At 42.3% G+C, this 16,568-nt stretch overlaps 1 protein-coding gene across 1 annotated transcript in view; it reads right to left on the reverse strand.

Annotated features, from left to right (window-relative positions):
- Nucleotides 1–15,971, reverse strand: part of LOC107671282 (kalirin-like) — a 188,577-nt gene extending 172,606 nt beyond the window's left edge. Inside the window, exon 1 of the mRNA XM_016464176.1 lies at nt 15,779–15,971. Coding sequence (XP_016319662.1) covers nt 15,779–15,845 — 67 coding nt within the window. The 5' untranslated portion in view covers nt 15,846–15,971. The remainder of the gene's footprint in view (nt 1–15,778) is intronic.
- Between the last annotated feature and the right edge of the window lie 597 nt (nt 15,972–16,568).

The following is a 16,568-nucleotide window of genomic DNA, read 5'->3' on the forward strand; positions in this document are numbered from 1 at the left end:
CATGAGTTCACACTTACATATAATAAACTGAGTAAAGGTTATGCGTATTTGGCGTGCTGTCCAGGGAGAGGGCTCTGAGCTCGGTAATTACTCCCGAGCCCGGGGTTCTCCCCCTGTCCGGGGAGAGGGGTCCGAGCTCGGTTTTTAGCCCTGACCCAGAGCGCTCCCCCCGAGTGCTCCTCCCTGTGCTGGGGTAGGAATGGGCTGAAGGTGAGGAGTCGGGGTGGTGGAGGGATGCTGAAAGACTAGAGATAGAGAAGGTAATACTGCTTTGATTATTTATAGGGCTACTCTCTTGTGCTGGTTGGATAGATGGTGTAATTACTGATGATGGACTGGCTGTGTTAATTATCTGCGCGTGCTCCTCCCGAAATTTGTTAATAAAACATCACTTCACGAGTTCACACTTACATATAATAAACTGAGTAAAGGTTATGCGTATTTGGCGTGCTGTCCGGGGTGCGGCATCTGAAAAGAAAACTCCTGTGGGAGTGGGAACTGCTACGGCATCTGAAAGAGAAAATGGCTGCTGCAGAAGCGAGCACTGCTGCAGCAGAGTAAAATACAGACAAAGGCTCCTGCGGGAGCGGGAACTGCTGTGGCAGTGGTGAAATATGGAAGAGCTCCTGCTGGAACGGGGACTGCTGCGGCAGTGGGGAAATATGGAAGAGCTCCTGCGGGAACGGGGAGTGCTGCGGCAGCGGCAGTGTGGGAAATACAGAAAAAGGCTCCCGCGGGAGCGGGAACTGCTGCGGCAGTGGGGAAAATAGGGAAAAGGCTCATGTGGGAGCGGGCACTGCTGCGACAGTGGGGAAATACAGAGAAGGCTCCTGTGGGAGCGGGAACTGCTGCGGCAGTGTGGGAATTAGGTAAGGCTCCTGCGGGAGCGGGAACTGCTGCGGCAGTGGGGAAATATGGAAGAGCTCCTGCGGGAACGGGGACTGCTGCAGCAGTGGGGAAATACGGAGAAGCTTCTGCGTGAGTGGGCACTGCTGCGACAGTGAGGAAATACAGAGAAGGCTCCTGTGTGAGCAGGAACTGCTGCGGCAGTGTGGGAATTAGGTAAGGCTCCTGCGGGAGCGGGAACTGCTGCGGCAGTGGGGAGATATGGAAAAGCTCCTGCGGGAGTGGGAACTGCTGCGGCAGTGGGGAAGTATGGAAAAGCTCCTGCGGGAGCGGAAATATGGAAGAGCTCCTGTGGGAGCGGGCACTGCTGCTGCAGTGTGGGAATTAGGTAATGCTCCTGCGGGAGCGGGCAATACAGAAAAAGGCTCCTGCGGGAGCGGGAACTGCTGCAGCAGTGGGGAAAATAGGGAAAAGGCTCCTGTGGGAGCGGGCACTGCTGCGGCAGTGGGGAAATACGGAGAAGCTCCTGCGGGAGCGGGCACTGCTGCGGCAGTGGGGAAATACAGAGAAGGCTCCTGCGGGAGTGGGTACTGCTGCGGCAGTGGGGAAATATGGAAAAGCTCCTGCGGGAGCGGGCACTGCTGTGGCAGTGTGGGAATTTAGGTAAGGCTCCTGTGGGAGCGGGAACAGCTGCGGCTGTGGGGAAATACAGAAAAGGCTCCTGTGGGAGCGGGCACTGCTGCAGCAGTGGGGAAATACGGGAAAAACTCCTGTGGGAGCGGGAAGAGCTGCGGCAGTGGGGAAATACAGAAAAAGGCTCCTGCGGGAGCGGGCACTGCTGCGGCAGTGTGGGAATTAGGTAAGGCTCCTGTGGGAGTGGGGTGCTGCTGGGATGGCTGGAGTGAGGATGGGCCATTATAGGTGGATTAGGTGATGTTAAAAAGGGGTTAGCTATGGTGGGTCTGAAGTTTGAGTGAACAGGGATGTACTGACGTTAAAGGTGTCATCCGATGAAGGTTCGGTGGGCTTCCTTGATGTGGGAGCGGTCCAATCAAATGTAGCTCTTGAAAGTTCCGGACGACCAGCGACCGAGTGCTTGTATCAGCTGCTGTGAAGGCCTTTTTAGGCCGCTGTGGTTGCCGCGCCAATTCGGAATGAATGGCTGGAAAAGTTATCTGCTGGGGTACCGGATAGGAGCAGAATAGACTTAAGGTGCTTTTGAAACCAGAAACGAGTGACGGGGAGGTTGGAGTCGTCTGTAAAAAGGGGGTCGGATGGGAGTTTGGACTGTGATTTCCTGAGCTGGATGAAGGCTAGGAGGGCTTGGTATGGTAGTTTGAATTGAAGTTTGAAAATGAAATGGCCTTTCTTGGTCTGGTCTGTTTTACTTTGCTTTATGAAGTAAAAGATTATTTCGTCATCCAGCACCGCTAGATCGGAGATAGTGGATGTTTGGATTGAAGGGTGGATGTTTGGGTTGAAGCTAGATGTGATAGCGAGCTCAGAGCTGATTTGTAGGTTTTTGTTGATGTTGAGGTGAGAGATGAAGTCTAGGGTTGGACGGTGGGGCTGCAGGCCATGGGTAGGGGAGGGGAGGGGGTTGGTAAGGGGAGAAGGAAAGGGCTGTGGAGGTCTGTTTTACTTTGCTTGATGAAGTAAGAGATGGTTTCATCATCCAGCACCGTTAGATCGGAAATAGTGGGGTGGGTGTTTGGATTGAAGCCAGATGTGATTGCGAGCTCAGAGCATCTGAGAAAACCAAAGAATGCCAGGATGAACATAGCGTCAAGCGTGCGGGCGGTGTGAATGGAATGATAACCTCTGCGGAGGGTAGAAATGCATTTGGTCAATATTTGTAAGGTAATGGGTTGCCTGGTGTCTGGGCGAGTGGGATGGGCTCTTTGGATACCTTTGATGAGTAGGGAGGTCTGAGAATTGGCTATCTGGGGTGAGGGTGAACCGTATAAGAGTTTGTGGAAAAATTGGATTCCGCTTAGATAACCTTTAATGGAGCTGATTTGTAGGTTTTTGTTGATGTTGAGGTGAGAGATGAAGTCTAGGGTTGGACGGTGGGGCTGCAGGCCATGGGTAGGGGAGGGGAGGGGGTTGGTAAGGAAAGGGCTGTGGATGGGTCTGCGCCACTAGCGGAGGCGTGCTCACGCTAGCATCTGCTAGGGGAGCTGGAGGCCACTGAAAAGGTAAAAGGGGTAAGAAGTAGCAAGAGGAAAGTCTGAGATGTGAGGGCCTGTGTTGCAAGCGGAAGCAGCTTCGCGCTTGCTTCACATCCTGTAGCTGTAGGCCACGGGAAGTGAGTCCTGAAGACCCTGTGCAGCCTGCACTGCTAGCGGAGGCAGCCTCACTCTAGCATTTGCTACGGGAGCTGGAGGCCACTGAACAGAAAAATGGTTATTAGTAGCATGAGGGAGCGGAAGAGAAGTGGGCCTGTGTTACAAATGGAGGCAGCCTCACGTTTGCTTCAGCTGCTGTAGCTATAGGCCATGGGAAGGGGGTGGGGTTTGTGACATCCTGAAGAGCCTTTGTAGCCTGCACTGCTAGCGGAGGCAGCCTCACGCTAACGTCTGCTACGGGAGCTGGAGGCTGCTGAAAGGAAAAAAGGGGATTAGAAGTAACAGGATGGAAATATTGAGATGTGCGGGCCTGTGTTGCAAGCAGAAGTCGCTTCATGCTTGCTTCGGCTGCTGTAGCTGTAGGCTGCGGGAAATTGGAAGGGCTAGTGACATTTAACGGGACAAGCTGAAATGCCTGGGTAGCCTGCGGTGTTGCCGACTTAGCAATTTGTTGCTAGATTTGGCAATTCCTCAAGCCTTGTCCACATTAATATGTTTCCGTTGAAAATGCATCTTTTCCTCTCGTTTTGGCCTTCCAGCCTTTTTAAACGCTCTCCAGAGCGGATGAATTTGAAAATGATGTTTTCACGTTGTAGTATGGACTGTGGAAATGGAGGCTTTTGAAAACGATGACGCATGTTTAGTCATGTGATGCATTGTACCAATAGACATGTTTATACCGGTAACGTTAATTTTGCAGTTATGTGCTACTCACTTTCACACTGTTGCTAAAGATATTTACGTTGCACACTCTTCATATTACAGTCCTAAAAAGACGACAGAAAATGTACTCACGATTGCTGTCCTGCGGCAAAACACGAGGGCAGTTGCGTTTTAGATCAATTCTGAGTGAGCGCGCCGTGGGTGCGTCAGTGAATGGTGAAATATTTCCGTAAATTAATTGATCCTGCCAGAAGAATTGCGTGAAACTTATTATGTCTGTTCCATCTGTATCATCTCAGTGAGGTTTTATGCATAGTAAGGTGAATGTAACGCTTTCAGACATTTCAGTGTGGATGATAAACTTTGGAAAATGCGCCTTGTTTGCTTCATGGTTAAAAAAATGGCATCAACATCCGTTCATGTCATAATGTCATTTAACAAACTTTAGCCACGAAAACCTGCTTTTAGCGACTTCACCTGAAAATTAATTAATTTGCAACACAGCCTGCGCCGCTAGCGGAAGCAGCCTCAAACTAGCGTCTGCTACGAGAGCTGGAGGCCCGGCTGCGTACGGCACTGCGGCCGGAAGAGCCGCGGTGAAAGGCTGAGCCACAGCGGGAAGCGAGTGAGGCTTTGCTGTGACCCAGCGCTCGAGGAGAGCCGGGTCTTGTGCGGGATGATGGTGGTGTCAAGCGAGGTGAGCTCGGGGCTTTGCACGGTCTATTGGCCAGAGCGTGTGGCTGGTCGAGAAGAGCAGCGGCCGCGATGAAGCCTGGTGCTCGGCGGCCGTGTCTGGCGGGGAAGGAGTGATCATGGGGCCGGCAAATTGCGGCAGATCTGAAAAAATCCCCAGTATATGTCTCTTCGTTGGACGGGAAATTGGGTCTGTGATAAGATGGCAAAGGGAGCGAACCGACTGCTGAAAGTCTAGAGATAGTGAAGGTAAGACTGCTTTGATTATTTATAGGGGTTCTCTGTTGTGCTGGTTGGATAGATGGTGTAATTAATGATGATGGACTGGCTGTGTTATTATTATCTGCGCGTGCTCCTCCCGAAATTTGTTCAGAAAGTTGGAGACTGAAATAAAAGTGAGAAATACTGTACAGGGCTTTTCACACTTCATTTGACCCCAGGTTGTCGTTCCAAATCCAGTTTTTAACCCTGGAGTGTTTTACCTTTGTAATTCAGAAGGGTGGTTCATAACCCGGGATTATGAAACCCTGCTCTGGAGTACGTGCCTCAAATCTCAAACTTAGTATAGTCACAGAAACCCTGTGTGTTGTAAAACAGCCAGCGTGTCAACATTTATCTTTTTTTCTCACTGATGCAAAAGCGCAACGCAAGCTGGTTATTTAAACCACTTGTGTGCTCTATTTATCCAGTCATGGCGGTTGGCACCACAAATCTGGAAATAATGTTAATCCAGGGTTTAGGATGGCCCAGGATTAACTATTTTAAGTTTGAAACGACCTTATAGGGTTATGCAGTTAAGCATAATGAGAAAAACTATTATGCATTCTTATGCCAATTAAAGTTGTCATGAAGTAATTTTCCTGCAGCTCTAGTGAGTACTTGTTGAGCATTTCAGGTGAATGGTTCAAAATTTATGCAATGAATGGGACAGCAAAATCTATTTGACGGTTTCATCAGTGCACACATCACCTTTAATAATTGTCTGATTCATCATTGAGCCTTTTAAAGGCCTGCAGGTGAGACATGTAGTTGAAATGTGCATGTGTAATCTGCCATCGCACATTAAGAATAAGCAGAATTAGCTGTTGGAATGGTGAGTGGAGCAGCATCTTAATCAGTGGAGGGCAGATGCAGACTCACAGGTCTCCAGGGAATTGTTCCATCAATCTATCTAAAAGCCTCATTCAAAGCAGAGGATCAGCTAATGAGATCTGACTCCATTAGCCTGCAGTGCAAAGTGTCCGTCCACGCTTACGTAGCACAGGAACAGACTGTGGAAAAGGGGATCCCTCTCACTAAAGCCCATCTCCCTCAACGTCATATCATGACTCTATAATCCACTCAGATCTGCTCTCACTCGCGCTACAAACCCACTGCCTCTAACCGGCCAATTAGCCATCTGCCACACTACAACTGTGTGTGTGTGTGTGTGTGTGTTGGAGTTAGGGGTTACTTATAGCTCTAGTTAAGGGGAAACTAAAAGGATAAAATTGTCCCCAGAAGTTAATTAAAATCTCCCGGACACATCCTCATTTGGCAAACGTGTGGGTGTGTGTGTGATTCCTCAGCTATAGTTTGTGGACAAATGTGTCCCCAGAAGTGATTTTGGGGATGCACTGATTTAGAAAAAAATGTGGGTGGAGTTTGTGTTTGGCTAGTTTGAAGTCATTATCATGATCTTTATATAAAAACAAAAGTGTGTGTGTGTGTGTGTGTGTGTGTGTGTGTGTGTGTGTGTGTGTGTGTGAGAGAGAGAGAGATGGAGAGGTAAAGACATTAAAGGGATGGAAAATGCAAACTGGAAAACAGAGAAAACCACAAGAAATGAAAGGCAAAAGAGGTGATGTGGCAGACAGACACATGCTGGCTGTCAGTGGAGTGTATTGTGTGTGTGTGTGTGTGTGTGTGTGTGTTTGTGTGTGTGTGCTGATGCTGGAGCATCACGCTCTATTGTTCTTCCTCACACGGGGCACAGACAGCGTGGTGTGGGGGAAAGGGAGTGTTCACACACACACACACACACACACACACACACACACTTTGGCAGGAAGCCAAGGCTTTTTCCAGCACCGGCTGTGCGTGTCTCTTGTTGTGTGTCAGCCTAATCAGTCTGAATCAGACTGTGGCATTGAAGGATTTTATCTGCAGTTTTCAGCCTTGAGAATCATTCAAGCAAAGCGTGCATATTTACAATTTACATTCAAAATTTTATTCTCTCTCTCTCTCTGTATACTTTCAAAAAATGTAATAATAATAATAATAATGCAATAAAATCCACTTAAAGAGTACACTTTCATGACAAATGTTTCTTAAAACATGTAAATATGTTAAATAAAAAAATTTGACTTTAAAATACATTTTAAATCATTATCTTTTTAATAATCTTTTGTCTTGCTTTAGAGAAGTGCTTTGTTATTTTATTCAACACATTGAAATAAGTGTATGTACATTTTCCTTTAATTGCAATTAACATTAAGTGTCTGAAAACATTACCAATTTGAACTAAAGTATATTTGTTTGTTTAATTTATTTTTGTAATAGAAATAAATGAATTAAATTGCAAAGACTTTTACATTGTTACAAAAAATATTTCAAATAAATGCTGTTCTTTTGAACTTTCTATCCATCAATAAATAAATAAATAAATAAATAATCAGCACAACTGTTTTCAACATTGATAAAAATGAGAAATGTTTGTTAAGCACCAAATCAGCATATTGTAATGATTTCTGAAGAATCATGTGACACTGAAGACTGGAGTAATGGCTGCTAAAAATTAAAAACAGAAAACAGTTATTTTAAATTGTAATGATATTTCACAATATTACTGTTTTACTGTATTTTTTGGACAAATAAATGCAGACTTGATGAGTATTTTTTCACATTACAAAATAATTTTATTGTTTTTCTTTCCTTGTATATATACAGCAAAATAGCACAGGTCATTATGTCATTATAATTGGCCAGCTGGCGAGTACGCTTTATTTACTTGCCAAAGCCAATTTCCACTTCCCTCTTCTGACTACACTGAGTGGAAACAGATCCAGATCTGCCAAAAAGCAAACCAGGACTGCATCATGTTTAGAGGATGCATGCTGATTCATGAATGTTTTAGGACCAAATCATATTGTAAGAGACTTCAAAAACACATTTAATACCAGGTTGCTCAGGAGATACCAATCCCTGCAATTCATTAACTGTTTATGGTTGGTTATTGCCCTGCAAAAGAGTTTGCACTATGTGAAGAAAAGATATTAAGAGTATTACGCTCGTATGGTGTGCATATGCTTACAGTACATAAATGTTAAATATAATGAGTGTAAACTGGAGAATCTACATTGTGTGTGTCTGTGAGAGTGACAGAGAGCGGTCATGTGTGTCAAAGAGATCCAGTCAGTCCAGCCGTATCACTCGCAGAGGAAATCAGTCCTCAGGGCAACACCATAAACCAGCTGCCCACAACAGACTGTTTTGCACATTCAAATACACACACACACACACACACACACACACACACACACACACACACACACACACACATTCTCACATGCTCATCCACACAACAACATCCTGCTAAAAAGCTTAGACCAGTTTGCACCAGTTTAAATTTCTCTTAACTGGTTTTAGGTAGACAGTTACTGGCAAAGGCCATTATTGTTGCATTATTGTATTAAGGTTGTAGCGTATCAGTTAGTAAAGTATGTACATTATTAAGTATGCAAAAAAAAAAAAATAATAATTTTCAGCTAACCCTGAAATTGGATACGAGATAGGAGAACAGAACTGAATGACTATGATAATAATACACTTTGCTAAAGTCAACATGTGAGGCTGTTCGCACATTACTGTCATAATTAGGACAATTTGGATATTCAGTTAGGAAAAAGGTTCATATTGGTTTTCATACTGATTGGTTCATAAAAACTGTATGTTTCTAAAAAGATTGGAGCAAGATAACACATGGATCAAAGATTAAACACACACACATTCTCACATGGCCTGGTGTCTTTAATTCTCATTAGCTCTACCTCATAACAAAGCTCTTGCACTTAATTGTTCACACTACACATGAATCTAATTTGGTTTTCAAATCTAAATTTCCAAAATGTTTAGGTCAGAACGGTTATTTTGTGTGAGTGAAAAATGTGTCACACATTCAAGATGTTTTGTTCTGATTTTCCAATTTACTTTCCAATTTACTGTCGTTTGGCCTTTGCTGCCACAGGTTTATCATAAATCTTTCCTGTTATTGGCATATATTTGCCAAAGGTTTGCCAAGGTTATCAAACTTCTCAGTTTTGGCAGGGGTCATTGTCTGCACTGATGAAAGCAGATCATTTGTTCAGACAGTTTAGTCAATATCTGATATCACAATTTATTACATAGTGAAAGCTACATCTGAGTGTAAATCGTTATCTTTAGGTCACGTCCCAAAACCATTCAAGCTGGCGGTTATTAAGCCTCTTATTAAGAAACCATCCTAGTGAACTGGCAAATTACAGACCCATTTCAAATCTACCGTTTATGTCTAAAATTTTTTGAAAAAGTTGTGTCTGCTCAATTGTGCTCCTTCCTGCAAAAAAATGATCTCTATGAAGAATTTCAGTCAGGTTTTAGCTCCTGCGTACCTAACTAGTCTTCTACCACGCTACAATCCATCACACTCCCTGAGGTCGCAAAACTCTGGACTTTTGGTAGTATCTAGGATAGCAAAGTCCACTAAAGGAGGTAGAGCTTTTTCACATTTGGCTCCCAAACTCTGGAATAGGGTTCAGACACTCTCTCTTTTTAAATCTAGATTAAAGACTCCTCTCTTTGGCCAGGCATTCAAATAATGCAGCTCATAATCTTGGACTGCAGTTATATCTGATCAAATGCACATTATTATTCTTTAGCTTGGGTGTTTTAAATTAATTAAAACAAATTAATTTTACTTGGTTGGAACAGCAGCTACGCTAATTATGTCTCTATTTGTTTCTCTATTTTTGCCATCCCGTGGTAACTAGGATTTACACAAGCTTCAGTCTGGATTCAGAACACCTGAGAAGAGATGATGCCAACCCCTCAGAGGACCTCAGATGATGCCAACCCTGAAACAACATACAGAACTACCAAATGTTGCTATAAGTTTGATTGCATCATATAATAATTGCTGTTAATAGTGTTCATCGACTGTTTGATCACCTTTAATTGATTATTCCGTACATTTCTGCCATATGTACATTAACTGACAATTCACCACTGATAAACTACTACTAAATATTGTAGAAACTTAATTTTCTTTAAAGTTGCTTTGCAACGATTTGTATCGTAAAAAGCTCTATACAAATAAACTTGAATTGAATTGAAAATTGAATAAATGAGTGAACTGAGACTGCTGTAGACACTACTGCACTTGATGCAGTCTGGACCGACTGTTTATTTCCAAAAATCCAAATAAACCCTGTTAAAACCAGTGCAACATTTCCAGACCGGATTAGCAAATAATCTTCCTCATGGCCCTTAAAGCCTGGCCTGTCTCCACCCAATGTATTGATCAGATGATTGATTAAGTAAAAAATTAATAACCACCTTAGAGGGGACAATAGAACACAGATGCTTCACAAAAACACAATGGCTCATTTCATCAATTTGCCTCATCTGATGTTGTGAGCCAGTTATGCCGAGTTCACACTGCACGATTTTCCAAAGACGTTGCATCACTGTTGGTTTCACACTGAACGACTATCTTGGGGTAGCATTCAGTTGTTGCTGTGTTCACACTGCACGATGGAACGACGACAGGAGGTTACACACTGCATGACTTTACAATAGGAAGAATAGCCGACAGCTCTGTCTGGTGCAGGGTTGCCAGGTTTTCGCTACAAAACCCGCCCAACTACTACTCAAAACTAGCCTGAAAATAGCCCAATTGCTTTTGAGGGGGTCCCCCAGTAAAAATCGCATTCGGGGGGTAAAATACACATTTTTTTGGTGGGGTTCTCCTGGTACAATTCACATTCCAGGGCCTAAATATCACGTTATTGGGGTCGGTTCAACCTGCTGACATAAAAAACAACCGGCTATCGCGGATTTGGCAACACTGGTCCGCAAACTACGTTTCATATAACTCCTCCCCGAACTTCCCGCTGCCCTGTATCGTGCTCTCTCATTGGCTGTAGGTCATCGCCGATGTGTTTTTCAGTCAGAACTCATTCCACACAGCGGGACTGTGAATCGCTGACAGCTGCAGATATTTAGCATGCCAAATATTTCGCAAAACCTGTCGGCGAGGGAAAAATCGGGCTAAAATCATGCAGTGTGAACTCGGCATTACACACAGTCATTTAATGTTTAATAAGCAGTGCTAAAGAGGACTTCAGAAGGAGATAACAGCTTATAACAGGAAGGATAACAAAGGAGGGGTCCAAATATGACAATCGACAAAATTATTATGAGAGGAGAGAGGTCGTTCTCTAATTTCTCAGAAACTAACCTCTTTATACAAAGAATAGCAGCCAAATTAATGTACTCAGAGCTGCAGTGACTCGTTTTCACGTCTTCATGGGTTCAGAGAGAAATCATCTAAATCAGAGAGAAATTATCTAATAAAAAAGCTACACTTGTGAAAAAGAAGTGTTAATTGTATTGTCTGCAGTGCACTTCAAATTTTAAAAATGTGTTGTTAAAAAAGGCAAATAATATAATAGTAGTGATTTAATGTTATTAAAATGTTAAATATAATGTTAAAGTACATTTTAAATCATTGTTTTAATAATATGTTGTCATGCCTTTAAGAAGTAAATTTATTTTTATGTAACATGCTTGATTATGATTTTAACTGTAGTGTGATATTCAAATATTATGTTTAAAGTTAATATATTTTAAAGGTACTGAACTGCCACTTCATGACGGGAAATGTGTAACAACAAATATATTAAAATACATGAAATACAAGATTCAAATGACTTTAAATGGTTAAATGCTTGTCAGTATATTCAGAAGTACACTTTTTTAACCAAATTTCAAAGACATTATAAATAATTATGAAATGACATATAAAGATGTACTTACGTGGGTCAAAAGCACTCAAAATATAAACTAAATTAAACTATAAACTATACATTTGGTTCGAATATATGCTAATAAATAGTAAATTCTTTTAAATGTATTTTCATAATAAACACTGCTTAAAAGTGTGCTATAGCATGCTTATTTTTCACAAGGGCACATAGCCCTGTGTTGGTATAGAAGTTAATCTAACCATAAATACTGAATACACAGGCAGCGAGTGAGCTGAAGGTATAAAACCCTCTTCAGATAGCTGAGCGAAGCGCTTGTGAATGGATTGCTGTTCACTCAGCCACGTAATGTCTTTTCTCTAGGAGGGCAAACACCCACTACAATTGGATGTGGCAGAAGAGAGAGGATTTATGGTCCCATTGACTCGGCCCCTCTCTTCCTCCATTATATCCTCCTGTCTTTTTGTTGGCCCCAGGGGCAAAGGCTGCCAGGATGTATCAGTATATCTATTGATGACGGCCGACGGCTGTGTTCTGCAGGCAGATGTCCTCCCCTCCACTGGGTAAAACCACAGTAAAAAACCCTCTGCTCTTTGATACCTCACCCAGCCCTCCAAACATCTGCTAATCATTGGCACTGGAGATCTCAAAACCAATGCTCTGCACAGCTCAACAATGCCTTTATGATCAGGCCTAAAAATAGCCTGCTTTGTTCTTTATTTGCTCTGAAGTTCTAGGTGAGAAAAAAGCCTCAGTATTGCTTATATACTGCCATGGAACTGATCGTGAACCATTTCTGTCAGCTTGTTGAGGTTTGCTATTTCTTTGTGACTGGACTTACAAAGCAGATTAAGTAAAATCCCATCGACATTGATGGAGGGAACTAGAGAGCAGAATACTCAAGACAATCTAATAGAAATTTGTAACTATTTTACAGTTTGGTGAATTGGTGGCTAATTTGTATGATCTCATTTGTGGGTCTTCGTGCAATCTGCTTATGCACGGTTATGTTTAGGGGTTGACCATCATGCTTGTTTTTTGGTCTAAAAACCATTTTCATACGATTAACATGGTACAAATGCAAGGCTCATTGGAAATATGTGCTTGTGGAGTTGTTTCTACCTTATTGCATGTTTTGCGGAAGTTTCAAATTAAAATTTCCAGTGAGTGGCGCTAAAACGCACGTTCAATACGTGACCATGGCCATGTTTTTATTATGATGGTTCGGGCACGTATTGCTGCATTTTTATTATGTAGCTTCATGTATTTATTGCGGCGGTTCAGAATGCAAATGTCCGGGGAGTGTCACTAAAAGGTTCATGCTTTATCTTGTTGGAAATACCCCCTATACACCAAACCCAACCCTAAACCTACCCGATAGTGTTAACGAAAGCAAAAGTGATATAAAAACACATTCGCTGATGCAACTGTGCTATTTTACCTTTCTTCTACATGGGTTTGAGCTGTTGTGTCAAACCGTAGCTCGTACCGGAGCATTTCAGCTCACAAGCGCAACGCCGAGCAAACCTCAGCAAACCTCGAGTCAGGAAACCCATACATACGAAGCTTCATATGTGACAATAACGTTCAATAGTAATAGTTTTTAAAGGTGGGGTAAGCGATTTCTGGTAGCCAATGTTGACATTTGAAATCACCAAAACAAACACGCCCCTACCCAAAAAGGGTCTCGCCCCTATTTTGATAGCTCCGCCCCACACATACGTACGCAACCCAGGCAACGATTAGTTCTGTGAAACAAAGCAAAACCAATGTTACACCGTGTCTACACCGGACGCGAGTGGGTTGTTATGACCAGTGTTGGGGAGTAACTAGTTACATGTAACGGCGTTACGTAATTTAATTACAAAATGTACTAAAGCGATTATTTCCGAATTCGCAATTCGATAATTAAATCTCTAATAAATCGGTTAGTCGTGACTGGCAATGCTTCGGCTCGCGCGCTCTCTGCGCCTCCGCCAAACGGTTTGGTAACTTGTAATCTGTAACCTATTACATTTCCAAAGTAACCTTCCCAACACTGGTTATGACCCCGCGGTTGGGTTCAAAACAACCCAACCGCTGGGTCAAAACAACCCAATAGCTGGGTTTGTCCCTTTTTAACCCAGCGCTGGGTTATATTTAACCCAGCATTTTTTAGAGTGTACATATCTATGGTCTACAATGGATGTGGCGCGGCACGACACGACAAATCCCCGACAGAAAACTGCTGCTGCGTTCTATTCATGACGTATTGCGCAGCACAGTAAAATTGTCATAACATAATATTGTGGAAGGAACTGTGTGAAAATTCGGCTTTATTAATCAAAACTTTGGCCCTGTAAATCATAATTTGTGTGAAAAAAAATAAAAGTTGTCAGTGTTCTACTGCCTCTACCGATCATTTCAACTGGAAACTGCAATGATTCATACATATAGGTAAGTTTTTGAGTTTTGCAGAAATGTAAATAGATGCACGTATTCCAATGAGCCTGGCTAGCACAAATTCATACATATCACCACCTTTAAAATAGCTATGATTTCTCATGAAATCAGGTTGGAATATCATAGAGACTTTGTTGTGGCCACCTAGAACACGCTATCAACCATAAATCAACACCCTGACAGTCACCAACAGAACTTTATTATGGTAGCAAGCTCTGCAAAACCATGAAAGAAAATCTTCAGAAATGTACAAATCTGGTTCAATCTGTCAACATTTCCATGCTTCCAATGTCCAGGAGTTCCAACTGTTTTTGTGAGTTTACTCTGAAGCTCCTTGTTATTTATCAGCTTGTGCTTGCAGCTCAAAAACTGAGATACTTCACACACTTCCTCCAAAGAACCTCACCTTGAACCTCACTCACATTCAAAAGACAAGTGGAAAAAACAAGTTTTGTGCATTTCGTGTTATGCAGTAGTCGTACATGTGTGTGCACATGAGAGATTGTAATGTACCAGCATCCTGACCTACAGCCCACCGTGTAAAGGGTTTATGCATCACTCCTCAGCAGGGGTCTTACAGCTTGGACCACTTACTTAAACATTAGCATTTCTACCAGCCATTTCCTCTCTATAAACTCCAGAGATACTGCACATGATACAAGGTCTTGCCTCTATTTTGACCTGGTGTCCACTTTTAGACGTCAAGGGTTGTTGTGACATCATTGCTAGTATATGACAACTGCACTCAACTCAAAAGACACATTATAAATATTTATGTCCACTCTGCAAAGACAATATGAACAACATTAAATAGTTTAGATACATATGTTACAAGGAAATTGCTTGTTACAAATGTGTATATGTCAACAATTATAGAATCGCCAGACCTAAAATCTGTAAACTCCTGACTCCAATCTTCCTAACATAAAGACCAAAAGCTTATAGAAGAGGCTGATTCTGCTATAAAAGCCTCCCTCAAACTGCTGTTAAGCACACATCCCACCAAAAACTTCTTGGCACATCCAACACTCAAAAGCAAAGAGCTTTTACACAAATGACACATATTAACAGAGGAGTGTTTGTAATTAGCTTCTTTCCAATCACTGTCCCATGAGCCCAGCATGAAGCCCAGTTAAGGATATAAAAGTGACAGTGATTTGACACTTGGTCTTAATATATGACAACGAGCCAGCCATTTTGTGTTTTACAGCATGCAAGTGAATAACCACAATCCTGAGAAATAATGTATGAGAAGTTATCAAGCAGCTGTGTGGTGCTGTTCAGGAGATCTGTGCTGGGCTGGGCTTTCAGACTAAAGCTCATTGTAACTGTCAATCCAAACAGGATAACGGTACTAATGCTCAGCATCCCCATCACACAACCCTGCACTTCAAGCATCCTTAAACCACAAAATGCCATGATTTATCCCATTAGTTTCAGTTTGACTTCGGGTCTCATCTTTTTTCTTTAATCTTCTATTAAGTTTATATATATATATATATATATATATATATACAAAATAATATAGCCTAATAAAGTTGAATACATCAGAAAAAAATAAGTATTAACTAAAAATACATTCAAATAAATTCAAAATAAGATTAAAGAGCTGTGAAAAAGAAATAAAATGAGCAATTGGCAATTTAAAGAGGAATACATAAGGTAACGGAGTTAAACGTCATGCAAAGGGTGCATAGAAATGATGAAAACATAAAACCAACAATTGTAATATGAGCCAACGTTTCTACAGAGATCACGGTCCCTCCAGCTCTCCTCTCATCGTACCTGTTTTGAAGAAGGCATCCGTGTCTGAATCATTGGGTCCGTCCTCCGCCGCTTCAGCAGAATTCATCTCTCCTCTTAGATCTCACAGTTCAAAACAACGGGAAATATATCCAGATTCAGCGCTCCGTCATCTCTATATTTCTGCGTTTTGACGGCACAGCCCTCGACCAGAGCGACAAAGCGCAGCTCTGCATTGGCTCCTATTGTCTCCAGATGCGCCTCTCCTCCTCAGATCGCTCTTTTCGCTTCTTTTGAGTCGGTTCTTTTGAACCGGTTCACCAATTGGACTGGTCGATTCTTTCGCGAATTGGTCTGATCCGGTCGGAGCGGTTCTCAGAAAGAGAGAGAAACAGAAAATATCAAAAGAGAATTGTGGATGTGCATAGGTGCTATTTACAGATGAAAAGTTTTGATAAGTTATCTTGTCCGACAAAGAGATTTAAGGCAAAACGGCGGCTGTCTTTTTTTAACGGTGGTATATATGGTTTGTGTTAGGCTACACTGTAATCACAGCTGTATAAGAAACAAGAGAGACATGCTTAATTACATCCAAAGTAGGTTATTTCTGCAAATAGCCTAATGAGAGCAATAAGAAAATCAGCATTTGTCTGAGTGGTATTTTCAACTTGCAAAGAAAAGCAAATGAAACAGGACTTCATGTTACATTAGTCTCACTTAGTGTGAATTATAAAACACATCAAAATTGAATGCTTGTGAATTAGCCTAATGTAGGCTGACTTAATCAAAACAGTATAAAGAAATACGTTGCATACATCGGCATGTATTGTTT

This window comes from Sinocyclocheilus anshuiensis, unplaced genomic scaffold (assembly GCF_001515605.1).
Source record: "Sinocyclocheilus anshuiensis isolate Anshui unplaced genomic scaffold, SAMN03320099.WGS_v1.1 scaffold284, whole genome shotgun sequence".
Lineage (NCBI taxonomy): Eukaryota > Metazoa > Chordata > Actinopteri > Cypriniformes > Cyprinidae > Sinocyclocheilus > Sinocyclocheilus anshuiensis.